At 38.2% G+C, this 19,605-nt stretch overlaps 1 protein-coding gene across 4 annotated transcripts in view; it reads left to right on the forward strand.

Annotated features, from left to right (window-relative positions):
• CCDC186 (coiled-coil domain containing 186) overlaps positions 1–19,605 on the forward strand; it is a 35,700-nt gene that overhangs the window by 2,905 nt on the left and 13,190 nt on the right. The window contains exons 2-9 of one of the 4 annotated variants that reach the window (XM_062496937.1): positions 3,955–4,201; positions 10,909–11,599; positions 13,902–14,028; positions 16,038–16,166; positions 17,105–17,317; positions 18,187–18,306; positions 18,870–18,974; positions 19,318–19,416. In XM_062496937.1, coding sequence (XP_062352921.1) covers positions 10,926–11,599; positions 13,902–14,028; positions 16,038–16,166; positions 17,105–17,317; positions 18,187–18,306; positions 18,870–18,974; positions 19,318–19,416 — 1,467 coding nt within the window. In that variant the 5' untranslated portion in view covers positions 3,955–4,201; positions 10,909–10,925. Of the gene's footprint in view, positions 1–3,608; positions 4,202–8,579; positions 8,603–10,908; positions 11,600–13,901; positions 14,029–16,037; positions 16,167–17,104; positions 17,318–18,186; positions 18,307–18,869; positions 18,975–19,317; positions 19,417–19,605 lie in introns of those variants that run through there. The other 3 variants (XM_062496936.1, XM_062496939.1, XM_062496938.1) reach the window with 3 other exon arrangements.

The following is a 19,605-nucleotide window of genomic DNA, read 5'->3' on the forward strand; positions in this document are numbered from 1 at the left end:
AATATGGCTGTAATATTAACCATGAGTTTGATAGAAAACCTGTTGCTGCCTTTAATGAGTTGTACATTTCTGTTCAGCTGTCTAACTTGTGTCGTAAGCAAAGGAGAGCAAATAAGAAGTTGGAGTAAACCTTGTCTTCTAAAGTACTTGTCTCATGTTCAAAGAATTGATAGAAGTGCTGAGCTCTGCACCTTGACACTTTCATTGGTGTTTAATGAAGTCACATTAAAAACCCGAGAAGAATAATTGGGTTGAAGTACTAAACTGATAAAAGCAAGGAAATCCTGTAAGTGTATAGTCACTGTTACACTCTTTCCCCTCGAGCACGGGCATCAAAGTAGGTCTTTGTGTGAGTTGAGTCAGGAGCTGTGTCAAGTTCTGCCTGAGCTGGAGGACTCCATGTCCCAGTGTGCAGCTAGCTTTTCCACTTCTATATGATCTTGGGCAAAAGCAAATTAATACTGGGACACCTAGTGTGGGTGGACTCTGGTATGTTTCTTTTGCTGCCTATATGTTCTGTCTGTAAATACAGAATGACTGGGAGTATGTGAGATGTCATGGCCACCCTCTTCTTTGTATGGAGTACAAGCAGTGGTGATCATCATCATCATCATCTCTTCTTCACCGTAACAATTCTGTTTTTTTCGTAGGCAGTGTGATGCTTTCCAATCCAGTTCATCTCCTTTTTGTGTGTTTCATAACTTGGGTGGCTTGTTGCCCTGATTAATGTTGGATGTGGAATTGTAAGCAAATATATAAATCTGGAACCAGAAAAACTTTTAAAATTCATCTTTTACATTAGATTATGTAAAATACCTGTTTGTTGGACCTTTTTATCCCAGTCCCTTTCAATTTAGTTCAAACATCTGACAGTAGAGATGCGTTTTTTATCTTATGTAAACCAGAACTTCTTTATCAGAATACTTTTTATTTTTTTAAACAAACTTCAGTAGAAAACAGAGTTCTCTAGTACTTGAGCTTCCCTGTTTCTCAATGTTACCTGGTGATGTAATGCTTAGTCTGAGAAAACCATTTGTGACAGAGTTCTTGGGAAAGATACCATGCAAAACACAGGTAAGCTGGGTATTAGCTGGAAACAATAGGAAAGTGTGTTTTGCTGATCACTGTGTTGACTAGTAGACACTAGCTATGGGAAGAGTAGCCTTAGGAAAAAGAAACCAAAAACTTCACCCAACAAGTGAAGTAAAAAGGCATGGTCAGCCTGTCCAGATTAGTTTAGGTAAAAGTATTATTAGGATTACAGTGAGCTAAAACAAACTATAAAATTTCCCTTCAATTTTGCTTTTATTGTTATTCAAAATTGTTACCAGGAGTCCTGATGCAATTACAGGTTGCCACTGACTTGGAAAAGGATTTTAGTTTGCTTAAGTAATGATTACTGTGTAAAAGTTCGTGAAGAGAGGCATTTTGGGTTTTGCAATGAGCAACACAACTTTTAAGAAGCTAGAAATGTTCTCATACCCCAAAATTATTCTTTAGCTGTCTTGTTGGGTTGTCATTATACACATGGTAGCACATAAACTATCTTAACAGGTTTATCTCTTACCTGAGTGTAATAGGTTGGAAATTGAATTTAAATGGCAGCTGATTATAATAGGTGTCTGACTGTTTATGGTTACTTTAATATCTCTGGCTTAGGATAATATCTTTAAAAATAATAAAAAGTACTTTATTTATCTGTTGTGATTCACCTAAGATTGTGTTTCTAATGGCATATTTTATAACATGATAGTTAAAGGAGACAAACAGACCTTTGTGGAACTGTTCTGGCAGGTTTTGTTCTTGGTAATGAATGCTGGGGCATTTGTGAAGCTTTTTTACATTGGGTTGCTGGTTGCTTCGTTTGTGTGTGACTTGTCAAGAAAACTCTACAAATTATTATTCTCCTCAGTGTTCTTCAGCCAATAAATCCTAACTAAGTCTTTGAAATACAAAGTCCATCTCCCATGTTACACTGGATTATACTGCGTCTCACATTAACTCTTGAATTTGCAATTGACCTGGCTAAAGCACTTACAGTCTCTCTTTTTGTTGCTCAGGAACCTGCAAGAGGGAAGTGGGTCTGAACTGAACTGTTCAAATGGTGCTCATATGCAGCTTTTGTTTTTAGTGGGGTCTTCTGATGAGCATCAGACCTTTATCATGAAAATCTTTTCACTGTTGACATTTCAGTCATATGTCACTTCTAATGCATGAGTGGAAATGTAAGGCAGTATAAAAAAATCTCTTTAGCAGAGCCTTTAGTCGATGCTGCAGTGATTGGAAAAATAACCAACCTATTATTGCACTATAAATGATAAATGTGCTTTTGGTAAAGCTGTGTATTTGTTTTTGCTTCATGAGCTTCAGCAGCTGCTTGTATGAAGAGAGTTGCTTCCAAGATGGGATTCTGCTTAAGTGTAATGAACCATATTTAAAAATCAGTCTGTGGATTGGAATTTAATATTATATATTCTTTAATGTGAATGAATAGGAGGCAGAGTAGTTTAAATGGTGGTTTATATATTGATTCTGAGTTGGCATGTACACTGGCCTTCTTTTTAAAATCATAATTATTGTTGAAGAACAACTTCCAAGGGTTAAGTGTAGAACTGCTGTCTCAGGATAGATTTAGGGCATTGCTGATCTTTGTAAGAATTTTTGAAAATCATGTCAAAAGAAAGGTATGTTTGAAAAACTGCTCAGTATTACTGAGTAAAAGACAGCCCTTGCTTGCATGTGAAGTAAATGTTAGATTCCATTCCAGCAGAAAGAGCTGAAGTCTCAGTTCACCTCCAAATTGTTGCTAAGATGGAAAACTACTTGTTCTCAGTGCTTTTACAGGTCTAGAGACAGAGCACCGAAAGACATAGTGGACCTTTTATTTGTAGCTGAGTCCAGTCCACAGGTGTGTCTGGGCAGGTTGCTGAGAGCTTTAACTGGTAGTTGAGGGCTGGAGTAATGGGAGAGTGATTTGCAGTGTGACTTCAGGTGTAAGTGTAAATCTTCAAAGTAGCTGTAAAATGCACATAACTTCCTCTTGTAAGTTCACACGGTTGTGTTTAAATTTGTTATTGGGTGATGCATGAAAAAAGTCAGTATTTTCTTTGCAGCTAATATTTTGTGAGGATAATGTTTTTCATTGTAAAAAAACCAAATCTCTCTTCCAGTTCTAGGTTGAGCTGGTAGTTTGGAGTTTTTTGGTAGTGTATCTTGGCTTTTTAACCTTTGTTATTTTATTATTGGATAATCATTAAAAGATTGTACAGCTAAATTAAAAGTATTTCTTTCTTTCAGATATAACACATATCAATGAACAGGCCTCTTGGAGGGCTGTTAGAAAGCCAGAGTGAAAAGTGAAGAGTTCCTGTTACCTCTTTAGACCAAGCTACAGTTTCAGGTGCTTCAGTGCTCTACTGTAGTTTCTGAAGTATTGCAGGTGAACAAACAGGGCAGTTCACTGTGAAAGCATTACCTTTCTACCTGGTTTATTTAGGGTGTAGAATTTTCTGTTCCTCTAGTACTGGGCTATCCAGAGAGAAACCCCACAACTTTCTATATATGTAGGCAAGCTGTAGGTCTGCTTTCCTAAAATCAGTTTTACCAAAACTGGAGTGATTCGTAGATGTCTGAATCCAGAACCTTCAGTATAAAAATGGAGCTGTCTTTACCCTTCTTGCTCTCACAGTTTTGGGATCAGCTAGCAAACAAAAATCTCTGTAAACCCATAAACAGGTGATTTTGGTGGAATTGGAGAGAAGGACACAGAAAAGAGCAGAGATGTGTGTAAAATCAGTTGGAATGTATTACAGAGAGCAGTAACAGTGCCTGGGACAGACAGTTGGTTATTTGAGCAGTGTGTTGCTGCCCAGTCTTTTGGTGTGGTACTGGGGAAAAGAAGTCATTGCTCTCACTGGGGAGTCTGAGGATATTAAGAATAAACCCCTTTTCTAGCTGTCTCCATAAGAAACTCTACAGAGGACAAGCATCCCTTCTCCTGGTTGCTGACACTGGACACTAAACCTGAACTGCAGTTCAGAAACCAGAACCAATATGGAAGGACAGTGAGTGTTACAGAGCATTTGAAGAGAAGACTGCTTAAGGATGTTTGCTTGGATCTTTATGGTGAATTTCCAGTGGAACTTACCTTCAGAATCTGCCACCATGAAAAAAAAAAAAAAGGAGTAACAGCAGCAGTTTGGTGAGTTATAATCCAATTGTTGACAAAGAACCAGGAAGTACGGATCACAAATGGCAGCATTAAGAGAATTACTCTGAAGCAGGTTTTTCCTGTAAATACATGGACTTTGTTTAGAGGTGTGCAGTGATTCTTTAGCAAGTTTGCAGCACACACTGCAGTGACTGAGCAACTCTGAGTCCTGAGGTGACATCAGTATAGCAGCAGTAGGGACTTTCGGGAACTTGGGCTGCTTGTGTTGGTGTCACCAGGTTTTTCTGTCACTGAGCTGCTTGCCAGACTGTGTCATGGTTCTTGGGGGACATCTGCCTGTGACTGATGGAGCACTGCATCACTCCTTTCCTTGTCCGCCACCTGCTCTCTGAAATGCACCACAGCTCTATGGCAGCTTTGAGTAGTTTTGAGACTTTAGTCTGTTACTGAAGGGAATTTGAGTACTCTGCTGTGACTGATATTAAATGGAAAGAGGAAAGCTGCTTTGTACTTCTGTTTAAAAATTAACTAGTTTCATATCCTATAAAACCTGTCTGGATGCTTTTTACATATCCAGAGGTAAAGAGCATATACGGTCTGAGCTGATGTGAGAACTGCTTTTTCACAGTTTTATGGATTGCACATGTACTTTTTTTGGAGAGTGGATGATTCCCTCTTCATCTGTGACAGCCTCTCTTAGGAGCACAGCCAGGTGTGGAAAACGGCTGCCCAAAGATGATGCAAAAGCCTTTCTTGTTGAAAGGAGCTAAAATATTTGACTGCTACTGGCCATTATATTATGTAATATGTAGTTGAATGTGTCTGGTATCCAGTAAACTGCATTTGCTGTATTAAGTTCCTATTACTCCCCTTTCAAAAGTTTTTCTGCCTCAGAGTCACTTATCTCAATGCTCTTCACTTTCATTTCAAGCCTGGATTGAACAAGGTTTTGTATATGCACACACCCATGAAGCATTATTCCTTCTTGCCTTTTTTGCCCTTCTCTCTCCAGTATGTTTAGGCATTGCAGTATAAATATATATTATTTTTCTCTTGAAGTAGTTATTTTTGTTTCTCAAGACCTTGACCTTAAGTTTGCTTACAGAACCACCCCAGGCACACACGCTTCTGTCATTCTTTAGTCTGTTTGTTGTAAAGAGCCCCATTGTGATAGTTACTAGGTGACAAAGCACACTTTCTTTTATTCCCTTCTTGTTAGTGAAGTCTTCTAGACAGCCACACCTCAGTGAAAGTTTCTTATAGTTACCATTTAATGTATTTCTTTAGCTGTCATCTCACATGTATTTTGAAATTGGTAAAACAAAGCAATTTCCTCCTCCTTGAATATTTGCAGTGTAAGTACTGAGAGTTTGGGTCAAATTCTGTCCATCTTATGAAATTAAATGCTAGCATTAGTAGTGCATCTGCTTAGGAAAGACCTTTGTAGTCAGGGGTTTAAAAGAATCACATTCAATAGGAAGGTTGAAAAGACAGGCAGTTTGAAATAGCATACTATTGAATTAAAACATACCAGAACCTCGGCACATGCCTGCACTCAATGGATAGCAGGCTAGAGCTGGGAAAGGTGGTTTTCCTAATTAGAATTAGCAGTACTGCCATGGTGGGAAGGATTTTCAACCAGTACAGTGGATGAACAGCTGAGGTATGAGAGTGCCAACAGTTTCCTTAAAAAGTTAGGAGTGTACATGCTTTGAACAGAGGAAAGAGGAGGACTGGGTGTTACAGAAACTACTTTTCTCTGTGCCAGTGGATGGACTCTGAAGTGAGAATTTGATGTTAAAGCATAAGCTTCTCTGGACCGCTGCTGAGGAAATTCTCAGAAATTGTTTTTTCTTCATTTTGTTGGCATGTTACAGAAGTATTGAGACTTTTGATGTTCTCCCAGGATAATCAATACTTTCATTGTCAGGTACTTCCTTGAAGAGCTTAAATGACTCATTATCATATTTGTTCTTTTTATCATTTGGTTAGCAGTTAATAGAAGATGTTTCTGTTGTGTAACAAAGTGAACTTAAAAATTATCATTTCCTAAGTCTTTGCATTCCATGGCATACCTGGAAGACATTTGTATTCAAAAGCTGGTGTGCTGTTCTCACACTCCAGTGGCAGGCTCTCTGCTCCCTGCCTCTCATTCCAGTCAGTTGTGCTATCAGCAGTTCAGCAGATAAGCACATCTTAGTTTAAGTAGTGTGATAAATTGTTGTTACCCTTGCCAGTACTAGCCTTTAATGTTGTGTGTCCTGTGCCAGCTACTTAACTACATAGTCATTTTAGATGTTACATTGGAACTTGGAGATCGTATTTGCTGATGCAGTTAAACTTAGTTCTGTGAATAATGATGAAAAGTATGTATGTTCTTTGTGTCTTTGAAGAACACATCTGATGAGAAAAAACAGTGGCTGCTTGCAGAAAGCCAAAAGAGGCAGTTTTGGTTTTAAAGAGTACAACTTGCCTGTATTCTGATGTATAGGGAGATGTTTTGCAGACGTGGCTGAGCTGTGCTGCTGTTCCTCATGCCTGCTGCTCTCATCACCAGGATCTGAATTGATGTATTTCTTCTACTCGTGTGGCTCTGTGTCACTGCACTGGGGGAAAACACAGCCAGCTGCCTCCTCTGCTGTGGAAGAGGAGCAGGAGCATGGGGAGGATGTGTTCGGAGTGTCAGACTAATTCTGAGCTGTAAAGCAGAGGAGGATGACTGGTCAGACCAGTTATGTGAGTCCAGTCACTCATGGCAAAGGGTCCTGTCACAGCTGCACGAAGTGTCACAAGGCAGTGACAGAGCTTTTCACGCGCTGCCCTAAAGGGATGGCAATCATTAATGGCAGATGGGCAAGCAGGCTTGGGCTGGGCCACTCCTAGTGCTGCTTTGAGAAGCTCCCGTGGCACAGGCAGCAGAAGGGCCTCGCACTTTGGGGTGAGACAAACATCACACTTCTGCCCTATTGTCAGCATAATCGTCAGGCCTGGGGAAGGAGCTGAGCAGGTGGTTGAAGGTAGAAGCTTTGCTAAACAGCGCAAGAACTCAGAGCTTTGATGTCACTCAACACGCTCAAGCACGTTTGTTTGTTTGATGTTTAAGTGTATCATTGCATAAGCCAGTTTACTTGCTTCAGTCAAGATTTGCCTTTTTTGATTGTTTTTGATGCCTTCTGAAGAAATCATAAGAGGCACTAAACTATTTTGTTTCCTTAGTGCAGTATACATAACCTTAGTACATCCCTAATTTTGAAAACGTTATTTGTAAGGATGAGTAGTGTAATACAAAATGGATATTAAACCTGGAAAAACGTGGAGCTCCTATCAGGTGGTGTCTAAATATTGTCTGGAGCTTAATGGATTTGTATGTTTGATGTGCAGCAGTCAAATACTATCATGTTTCATCTCAACTGGCTATGCTAGACTGGCAAAGTTGATTCTTTTATCACACAAAATGTTTTGCTTACAGGCTATGAGCCTTTTCCTTAGTGACATGACTGCAGTTTTCTGTCTCTGGTATTATATAGGAAGTATCTGTTACGTTCAGTTGCCTGAGGCAGGTAGAACAAACTTTGAATATTCAAGAGACATTTGACTATCAGTATGAATTTGCATTGACATCTGTTCCACATGAGTTCTTTGGATATTTCTGATGTGAAAATAAACTGTGATCCAGTGATCAATTATTTAATTTCTGTTTAAGAGTTAGTAATTAGAATGTGAAAGCTAAAATCATTCAGTGACAGTGGGGGGAAGAAATCTATGTATGTCATGAACAGGTGCAGATAGGTGCAGGTAGAAGACTTGGGCAGATAAGGCTCAATCCAGTGTGTTGGAATCATAAAAACTGTGAACTTGATGTGGTAAATTATATTCTAGCTACCACTGAAAATTAAAGTAGGTCTGCAGGGAACACTGAATCATCATAATTTGCTTTTCTTGCTTTAACTGATTGGTATAATCATTACTCAATTTCCTCATGTGTTTGATATCAAACCTATACTTTATGATTACTAATAACGATGTTATTATGGATATGGATTCAGTGGCTTTTTTTCCTCTGTGACTGAATTGTGCAAATAATTGTGTTTCTGCTTCCATGTAGATTAGTCTTTGTAATACTAATTCACAGTATTATTTACAGAAGGAAGTTAACACAATAGAAAGAAAACTTAGTGACCTTCCTAATGTACTCTCTTAACAGGAAGACAGTTTTTCACTTGTTGCTTCCATATGGAGATAAATACCCTCCAGTTTGCTGTCTGGACTGGAAATATTTAACAACCAACATGGAAGTTCATGTTTCTGATTTTACCACTCCCTTTCTTGTGGTAAAGGTGAACTGCAGCAGCTGGGCAGTCACAAGCAAGTTTGAGGCAGTAGTACATCAAACCACTGCACATTTTGGGAGGTTCTGTAACACTTCAGAAGGTACTTTAACCTCATTTTAAGCCTTTTTTTTAAAAAAACCCCTCTGATTGTTCCAGAGAAAGCATCATCAAGAACTTGGACTGGACTAACTACTAGAAAAAAAAACAGTTCCTCAGCTTTATGATAATACAGTATCTTTTACAGCTGAGTGTTTTATAGCTGAGTGTGTAGATTATAAACTGCTTTTGACAAGAGGGAACCAATACTAGAAGGTGAATTTTTCTTCCATCATAACTGCATCATTTGCAAATTATCTTATGGTTATTGATTGTTTAAAGTGCACTGGTCAGAAAACACTGGTTTTTAATAGCATTTTAATTAAGTAGGAACTAATGTGTTCTGCTACTATCAAACTGAATACTTTTTCTTGCAGTTATATTCACTTTTACTTTCACATTGAGACTGGCAGTTGGGTTTGTTTTGTTTGAGAATAACAGTAGTACATTGTGAACTTTAATTGCTAGCAGAAGTTATCAAAGGGTAGATGAGTTCCAAAAGAGAATTTGTTAGGACTGCACAAACCAAGTGGTGGAATTTGCTGGTTTCAGTGTTGACCTAAACATGAATCTTTTGAAGTGAAGGGTAGTCAGGGATTTTAATAATACCAGAGAAGATCTGTTTGTAGAATGGGGAATCCTTGTCACATTGTATATAGATTCTCTCATTCCCCATCTATATGCTCGTTTGTACCTCTCCCTTACCACTTGTATTCTGGTGTTCTGGTTCCTACTTATTTGTACTGGGTTAGAGGTTGTAGTATTGAGGGGTTTTGTTTTTTTTTTTCTTGGAAACCAAAAAAGGAAAAGTTGTTTACTTGTTACTTAAAAAATGTGTTGCTCATCTGTGACTCTTGTCCAGTTGTGATATGTTCCCTTCCATACTCTGAGGTGAATGCTCAGTTTTCCATGTGCTTCCCTCTTGCTGATTAAATTCCAGTTACAGCCCAGCTGAAGGTTTCAGATCGTTGTGGGATGGCATTTTGTGGGATGGCATTTCCTGGTAGAGGGAGCTGGGCTGGAGCTGCTTTTTGTGCCTCACAGTGAAAGGTGACAGTGGTAGCAGTTAGTGACAGGTGTAATGGGATTCACAAACCGTCCTGTTTTAACAATGTGAGCCTCAGTAGGAAGTGTTGGTGAACAAGGCAGCACTCTGGGGAGTGGAGTGAAGCCAAGCAGCACAAAGGGGTTTCCTTTCAGGCTGAGGCAGAGGGAGGAGCATGGAGCAAGTACCTGAGTGGCTCAGATGGTATGGCTGTGTAATGGAGAGCTGAACAAGTCAGAAAGCAAGGATGGAGACAAGCTTGATGTGGCAAGTAAGCAGTTCCTTTGGGATAGCTCTTGGAATAGCAGAGAAGAAATGATAAATGAAGAATTTGCCTTGTTTATAAATAGCCTAAATTACCTGGTGTAGGAGGATAGGGTTGCATATAAAAGTTAGGACTGCTGTAATTAATTTCTCCTAATGGAAATAAGGGCTTCCTGTGCCTGCTAAAAATGCTAGTAATCTTTTGAGATACAGGACCATCTGGGGTTCCTGAAAAAGAAGATACAGTATTATACCCGGGCTCTTCCATAATTATTCTGGCTTTTTGGATCTCAATATGGTGTCCTTCTAGTGCTTCTAGAGAGCTTCTACTGAGCTTTTTAAGTCCTTCCTCTGCAAGCTACTGTTTGAGAGAGCAGATCTGCCACAGACCATCTGTGCTCATCCACAGGGCATTTTGGTTGCTTGAAAACAGATGGGAAAAGAGAATCTCACCCCCATCATTCCCCCAGCCCCTTCCCTTAGTTTCCTGGGTACAGATGCATTTTACTCTATGGATGCTCAGTGAGGACATGACAATAAGGAAATTGTGTATTCTGGCTGGACCAGGGAGTCACCCTATGTATAAAAATGGGTAAGTCAGGACATATTGTTGCTTTCAAATTGTGTAGGGAAGTGAAAGCTGTAAGACCCTGGATGCTTCGTTTTTTGGGTTATTTATTGTCATGAAGCATTTTTTAGAAGTGATTACTTGGAATTTTTGTGGATTTAAAAGGTAGAATTATTAATTCTAAAAAGTTCTGCTTTTTTATTGTCTTGGCATTTACTATCTCTGCTTCCTGTTCTCTATCCCTGATTTCTCACCTTCTCTTAGAAAACCTTTATATTTTGGAGCATTTAGTTAAAAGTTGGCCTGAAAGATCAACAAACTCTACATAACACATATTTAAATATTTTTGCACTTTTAATTTTACTTTCTAGTACCCTTTATTTCCCCTATCTCAGTCTCTTGATATTGTATGTAATATGAATTCTCCATCTAGATTTCCAAAGGAAGATTATGGAGGAATATTCACCGGAAATGCAGAGCACGCTGGATCCAACCAGTCTGTCAGATGATGCCTCTTTCAAGTCCCCAGATAATGAGAAGGCTGATAAAACACCTGGAATGGAGGAGAGCCCAAGCATCAGTTGCACTGGAGGTGATGCCAGTGTCTTGGAAAGGGAATTGGGTCCATTGCCCTCAGATCAGGATGCAGCAGCTGTTGGCATCAGCAGCAATGGGGCCCCAGCAGAAGGACAGCAGCAGTGTGGAGAGGCAGACTCCTCTGCTGATGCCTCCTGTGGAAAAAAGGCAGAAGGCCCCACCAAACCAGATCATCTATCTAGTGAAGAACTTGAACGACAAGATTCAAAAACTAACCAGACAGAACAATCTTTAATGGAAATATTACAGGATCTAAGGGAGGACTCTGACTTCGTGAAAAAATCGAGTGATAAAATCTATTCAGAAAGCCCTTATGACACAGACTGCACAAAGAAGCTTATTTCCACAATACATCAGACTTCCTCACAGGAGGATTTGCTAAAGGAAATAGAGTCTGAGCTCTTATCCACAGATTTTTCAAAGGAACAAAAGCTCCCCAATGGTGTGCAGAAGGGTGAACGTGCCTTGGCTGTGTTTGAAAAATGTGTACAAGACAAATACCTGCAGCAAGAGCAGACTATTACAAAGTGAGTATTTGAGTACATGCATCACAGTTGGAGGTGTGTGCTAAACAGTTTTGGCTGCATGTTGTGTTCACCTGCAGACAACATTTTGGTATGAAGCAAGTTGTCTAAAGTTGGTATGAGGATAGTTAATGAGCTTTTAAAATTATTATTTAAGTGAGGAATCATTTTTACTTCTGGTACATGTAAACAAAAGTGTGTGCTTAGATGCCTGAATTCCTGCAGGATTTGGCAGGAGCTGAATACCCAACTGTGTCTTTGAATTGCTTGCCAATGTCTAGAATTACTTAAATACTGCAACAGTAATGGTGATTTAAAAATAGTCTGGGATTCATTCAGTCCATATGTGTCTGTGGAAAAATTAATCTTTGAAAGTACTAACTCCCACAATGGGCATTTTATTTATGTTTAAAATTGCTTATTTCTTTTTCAAGTAGTATTTAATCTTGTTGTTCATTAGATGAGAGTATTATTTGAGTTGGAAGTTTCACATATGGATAAACTTCACTTTTCACATTTTATAGGAAGACTTCTGAAATGCATGGCTTATTAGCGTTGCTATAGTGAACTGGGCCTTAATAGTTCTGCCAGGCAGTATTCAGCATGAATATTTCTGTTCATCAAGTGCCAGTTCACTGCTTGTTTTCATGATTCCTTACTTGGCATTTAATACTTTATTGCCTCTTTAAAAATGTTTTTTTGCTAACAAAATGTAGCCTCTAACTTAATATTTATTCCTCTTTGCAGAGGTGGAAATAAGTGTCCTACTTTTCATATAAGGCTCTCCAATACCATGATACAGGAGGATCAAAGGAAGGGAAGCCAGATAGAGGGAGAGAGTCCCAGTAAGGGAAAGTATTGTCTTGCACTTCACCAGTTAACCTCTGACAGAAACCATGCATGTGAGGAAAGTCAGTTGATGACAGGAAAGCTCAAGAATGCACAGTTACTTGTTCAGAAGTTACAGAGGAGGAGTGGGAATCTGAAATGATGGGTGTGTAGAGAGGGGTAATTCCAGGAGATCATGAGGTGAAGAGTTTTAGTTACTCAGGGTAGACTCAGAGGCAGGGCAGTGTTTTCAGCTATGAACCAATTACTTCCTTAGAGACAAGGGTTTTTAATATATGTGTGTGTTATATACATAAAGAAGGCTTTATGTAAAAACATGTCTCTATTTTGGCCAGCTGCAACCAATTGACACTTGAGCACTCACCTCAAGAGTGTGAAACTGCTGTGAAACATTTTGTGTTTGGTTCAAAGGGTATTGTGGGTTGTGTTTGTTTTGTCCCTTTATGATGAACAGAATTTCTTGTAACATCATCTGGAAATAGCCAAGTTGTCCCTGTAATCAGATCTGAATATATACCTGAGCAGCTGAGGTGTGAATTAAGAATTTGTAATCCTGGAATATTTGTTAATAGATTAAAAGCAGATCACAAATGCTAGGCTCTCTGTAGCTGATGGATTTGAATTCCTTATAATTCAGGAGACTAAGTTTGTTCAGAGGGTTTTTTGTTTGTTTGTTTTGTTTGGGTTTTTTGTTTTGTTTTTTTTCAACAAAGGGGAGGAGATAAAGAGATATTCAAGTATCTTTTTCAGGTAAATGCATGCCTCCTAAAAATTCATACAATTAGTGCTCTTAAATACCCACCATGTAATTGTATCTGCAAACATGTAAATCATTTGAGACTGTTTATGCAGTAGTTCTGGCAATGTAACTTCTGAGTTTTATGCTAGAATGTCAAACTAGGTCTGAGTTGGCTTCAAACAGCTTAACTGGAGCTATTGCTAAAAATTGAACTCTATAAGGAGTCTGGGCACAGGTACCTGTTACCTACTTAGGACTTAAAAATCAGGATTCTGTTTCTTACCAGGTTGTGAACTTCCATGGGTACTCTGAGAAATCCATAAAATCAATAAAATCTCTGTGTTTTCAGACAAATGACTGGTGAGACTATCTGACTGGAAGTTACTGTCTTACATTACCTTAAAATTAACATTTATAGTTTTGTAGATTCATAGGGTTACCAAACGTCTCATGTTGTTATGGACCACAACAACCCTAAAATGCTGGAAACAAGCAGTTTCCTCACAGGGAGGTTGCTGCTTGCTCCTTTTGGAGTTCAGTTCCACGTGCACTTTAATCATTTTTTCTTGTGAGGTTTTCATGAATGTTTTTAGGGTTTCTGGCTTCCAATAAAACTTGCAGATAGAAGAGCAAAAACGATGTATCTCAAGATTGAAAACAAGCAACCAAAAAATCCCACTACTGATGTACCTTGTTTTTAATTTTTTTTCTTTACAGATTGATTAAAGAAAATAAAAAGCATCAGGAACTGATTTTGGAGATTTGCTCAGAAAAGGACAACTTAAAAGATGAACTGAAAAAACGAACAGAAACAGAAAAGCAGCATCTCAGCATTATTAAACAGGTACAGATAGCAAAAGAGAAGTGCTGTTTAGTATTTTACCTGTGTATAATGTCACTGTTGCCACTGTTGAACAGAACATCATCCCTGGTAGCACTGAGAAGGTGAGGATAATAACAATGCTTATTATCTTAAGATTTTTAAGAAGATAAATCTGCTATTCCAATGAATTGTCTAAAAGCCTTTAGTGAATTTGGATAAACTGACTTCGTGGATTCACATTCCTTAAGTGTTCCATATCTGGAAATCTCTGCTGTGGTAGTAGCAGGTACTAAACACAGGCCTTTTCTGAGGGGGCTGTTAGAACCACAGCAGGCCAAGGAGGACCTCGGTGTGTGCAAGGTGTAGGCTGCTTTTAGTGTGGGGGGAGAAGGTTTCACACCAGTTGTCACTGCTTGGCTGTTATCAGCTATCTGCTAATATCCCTGCAGCTGGCTGACCAGCTTTATAAACTGATTACAGGTTATATCTTGGAAATCTGGCAAGAGGAACATTTGAAATACTAATTTCTGTTTGTCCAAGTGCTGGTGACTGTCGTGGTTGTCAGGTTTCTTTGTTGGTGTCTGCATCACCCAGAAATCTGTTCACGGAGCAGGATGTCAGGCTTGAAGTGTTCTAGAGGAATATATTCATGTAATATATTCATATATTCATGGTTGATTTCAGAGAATATTTGAAAATCCATGATGTGATTGAAAATTGAATTGAAAAGTGTTATTTTTAGGCTACAAATTGGATTTGCTTGTGCCTCAATAAACCAGTATGAGCAAATCCCTCATTCTTTCTTGTCTGTATTTCCATGATAGCTCTGTCATGAGTCGTATATGATTTCATGAAGCTCTATCATGCAGCAATTGCTTTATTCCATTCTGAAAAAAGTATTTGTGAGGGTGTTTGTGATACTAAAAACAAGCTTGCAAGTGATTTCAAAAAGTCTTTTTTTGGACTGCAATAGTTTTATATGGCTGTTGATAGCATCTGGAGCTGTAAGAGAGATTGCAGTGAAGCACTTGCATTTTTTCATTTGTGATGGTAGTGTTTTATTGTTGGAGTTTCTGTATTAGTGCTTTATGGTAACTTTTATGTAAATGAAAGCTTGACTGCACTCACAGCTCTAAACAAACTCTACCTGCCTGCTTGTACGTGTGAAGCTTTTTCTCTGGCAAATGATGCATTTGCAGAGCTGAGCAGAGTATGGTCAAATCATGGTGTGGTAACAGAAGCAAATTAGGTGGTTCTTGTCTTACAAAGCAGCTTGGGTTTGCAGAATTTACAGTACTGATCCTGAGCTCCTTCCCCTTCTCCCCCAAAGCAAACAAAACCCCTTAACCTGAGCGAGTTTGCTTTCCCCTGGGACAAGAGTAGAGTCCTGAGGCACAATTTGAACAATGTTTGGGCAGTGTCACAACCTGTGCAGCCACCACGCTGCTCCTGCTGGACTTGCATGACTTGGCAGGGAGCACACTCTGGGAAGTGTTCCAGTTAACATGGGGATTATTCTTCAGCTGGATGAGGTTTCTGACTTGGTTCACTAGGTGGCTAAAAAAAGTGCCAGCATGATGACTAAGCTCATTTTATTTGCCGAGTGATTTTTCAATGAATTAATTCCCAGTCCAGTTCAGTATGGATTCATGGCTGCTTTGCTGGCATGGTGAAGGGTGTGGCACAACGATAGGAACAAAAGGGTGGAAGGTGAAGCAACCTCAGATAGCAGCCAGCTCTGCTCTGACAGCTCATCATTGTTGTCAGTCTTATTTTGTGTAGTAAATTACTGTGCTTTGTTTTTTACTTGATTTCAAACTTCTTCACTCTCACTGAAGATGAGAATTGACATCTTTCATGCTTTTACTAGTCATTCAAAGCTAGATGTTAATATGGGTGGTTGCAGCTTGACAAGTGTAAAATGCAAGTATCTGTTGAAGCATCTAATTTTTTGTGAAATATGTCTGCATGTATAAAACATGATCAAAGAATTATTTTCCCTATAATTATATCATGATGTTGTATTTTAGCTGGAAGCAAGAATAGAAGAGCTTAATAAAGAAGTGAAAGCTAGCAAAGACAGACTTGTAACTCAAGATGCAGCAGCCAAAAATACTATTCAGCAGTTGCATAAAGAGATGGCCTTTCGAATGGAACAGGTAATATGGGAAAATTTAAACTATTGAGCATCTACATTATTGAACAAACTTGGTTCTTGTAGGAAGCATATTGGATTGCTACATAAGACAAAATTTTCCAAAAGTGGAACTCCTAGTGTGCAGTAATATATGCAGTTTTGTTAACTGTGGGCAGTGAATTTCCAAATAGGTGTTAGCACTTCAGAGTGCCTGATAACTCTTTGAAAGAATACCTCTTTTTATATGTATTGAATTCAGCTTTCAAGGAAATCACATTAGTTTACTTGTAAGATGAATTTGAATCAAAAGGAGAGTCTAAACTAAAAGCTGGCAGTAGCTTTTTTCAGTCAGGCTGTCAGAAAATTAATATTTCTCTCAGTTCCAGCAAAAAGCTCTTATTTTTTCTTCCTGAATCACTGAAATCTGGGAATTTTTTTCCTTTTTAATATCATATTATACTAAATATTTTCTCTGTTGCATGTATGCTAAAGCTTAGTGCCTGATTTTACTTTTTTTTTTTCTAATATGAAGCAGAACTTGTTAGTGCTGGCATGGAGGGAACCTGTAAAAGTTAGCCACTGAAAGGGAGCCAACTGAAAAATAAGCCACTGGATAATGATTGTGCAGTTGGCATGTGGATGAAGGAAGATAGTACCAGTACTGAGTATTTGCAAAATTATTTTGTTCCTGAATTTCATACAGCTTTTCTTCTGAACAAGAAATTACTGATGTATTGATAACTCATTTGAGATGTTCAGCTGTGAAGGTGCAGCAGCACAGATATGTATTTACTGTTAGGAGTAGGAGAAATTTCAGTGGTTAAGAGGATTGAGTGTTAGTCTTTGTCAAACTGGGGCTTTTGAGTTCTGCCTTGTTATGCTACTCTGCTGCAATAATGAAAATATCCAGCGAATCATGAAATACAAGGTTTGATTTGTTGTGTGTTGATATTTTTCAAGGCAAACAAGAGATGTGAGGAAGCCCGCCATGAAAAGGAGACGATGGTGATGAAATACGTCCGGGGGGAGAAGGAGTCACTTGACCTCCGAAAGGAAAAGGAGGTCCTTGAGAGAAAACTCAGAGATGCAAACAAAGAAATAGAAAAGCTTACAAATAAAATCAAACAACTTTCTCAGGAAAAAGGAAGATTGCATCAGCTCTATGAAACTAAGGTACTCCCAAGTACTGCTGTGTGACTTGATTAAAAGCACTGTCAGAACAACCTTATCACTTGTTGGCTGTTCTGCTTGGTCAAAGAAACCTATTCTCATTTGGTTTTTGCTGCACAGCTGTGAAAGTTCCTTTCTTCAAAGGGAAGGGGGAAAAAGTTACTCAGTTCTCACTGCAATCTTTTTGAGGTTGCTTTTAATATTTCCCTGAATATTAGTTTGTGGAACTTTAGGGATCTTTTTTCACAAGATTGAGAAGACAGCTTGTTGCAGATGTCTAGATTTTAAAGTAATTTCTAGCTTCAGATCTTTCTTAAAGGCTGCAATGGCATTGAATTATTGCAGTCTTTTAAAATTGCTTTTCTATGTTTTCACTCTGTATTTTCTCTTTTGTACTACTAAAAATTGATAATAGAATTTTCATCCAAAGCAGTATAAGTTTTCATTTAAAATCTTCCCACTTGTTTTTAGAAAGCAGTAAGAGATTATTATTAAACAATCCAAGTATTTTTGTATAGTTCTTCACAGCTGTATTTTACAATTCTGTGTCATGTGGAAGATCCAGAAATTAATAAATTACTAGAAACTATGCTTCTGAAACAAAAATCACCTCTGTGGTGCTTTGTCTTTTCACAGATATGTAACATTAACATAGAATAACAGGAATGCAACCTTACCTTGCTATTCAAACCACAACACTAATGTGTTTTTTTTTTTTCCACTGGAATAAAGCATATTGAGCATTTTGAAATATATGCATGATTTTGCAAAACCCAGACATTAGAAAAAAACAACTTGATAACTGTACAGGAGTTTTGTTGTAGAAACACTGCATCATTTAGTTCTATAAAAAAACTATGACATTTTCTCAGGATGGCGAAGCCACTCGACTCAACAGAGAAATAGAAAAATTGAAAGAAGAAATCAATTCTCATGTTATCAAAGTCAAATGGGCTCAGAACAAACTGAAAACAGAAGTGGATTCACACAAGGTAGGTGAAGTGGTGTTGATACCATTACATGAAAATATAGTCAGAGTAATGTAGTTATAGTATTTACTTTTTATGTACCATTTCTAATGTGGTGTTTCTGTTTAATTTGAATACCTACAGCAAAAGTCAGAGTAGTGCTCTCAAATAGTGATTCTGAAGTGGAAATGTTGAAAGGGTGTGAAGGGAAGATGTATTGGAGGATTCTCTTTAATTTGGTCATCAAACTTTAATTTGTTGTTAAGCTTGTTTTTTGGGGAGGTTATTTATTTGAAATAACTTTTATCTTAGTTTTTTAAGTGATAGACTTAAAACTGCTGTCTGAAAATGTGCATGGCACATAAACAAGAGATCCTTTTGTTGTGCCTTTAGTGTTGGGTCAAATGGAATTACATAAACTAACAGTTGAATGGACACAAGGGGAAAAATAGTGTTGGACTTTCTGTTTTGTTAATTCTTTTCAGATTGAAAGGGAAGTTTTATTATGAGAAGTGTGCTTCTCAGATGAAGTTAAGTAAATGGGTTTTACTAGGTTTAACCCATTATTTTAATTACTGTTTTTGTAGGAAACCAAAGAACGCCTCAAAGATGCAATGACAAAATTAACTGAAGCAAAAGAAGAAGGAGATCAGATAAGGAAAAACTGTCAAGAAATGATAAAATCCTATCAAGTAGGCACATTTTCTCAAGAGATCAAATTATTGTTTAGTGCCTGAGTCTTCTTTTTCATTTCTTTCTAGCTTAAGCTGCAGTAGGGAAGAATTGTCCTGTGCAAGCTCCAAAGCTGAGATGAATAGTGACTGGTTTTTTACTTTACTGGAAAGTTGTTAAATAAAAGGGAAAATGTTCATCTTGATTGGCGTGCAGCGTGGGGGTCTTTTGTGGCATGGTCAGGATTATCAGAGACATCCTTACAGGAAAGACTCAGTGATGTGAAAAGCTGTCTGTACACCCATAGAATAGAAAGGGAAACATAAAACTAAAACTCTGCTTACATTTCTTCAATCCCTTTAGGAGTCGGAAGAAATCAAATTGAGTGAATTGGATGCAAAATTCCGAGTAACTAAAGGAGAGCTAGAGAAACAAATTCAGGACAAGTCTGATCACCTGGAGGTAAATATGTGGTGTGTGGAGCCCACTTTGTGGGTAAGAATTCCATGAGATCATAATTTTGAGAATCTTATTTTAAGATGCATGTAGTTATGCCACATTGTTTGGGTTTTGTCTTTTTGTGGTCTAATACTAAATCCCAAGTGTCTGCCCTTCAGCATTACTTTTTTTGAAGGATCTCTTCAGGTACTC

Source organism: Cinclus cinclus, chromosome 7 (genome assembly GCF_963662255.1).
Source record: "Cinclus cinclus chromosome 7, bCinCin1.1, whole genome shotgun sequence".
NCBI lineage: Eukaryota > Metazoa > Chordata > Aves > Passeriformes > Cinclidae > Cinclus > Cinclus cinclus.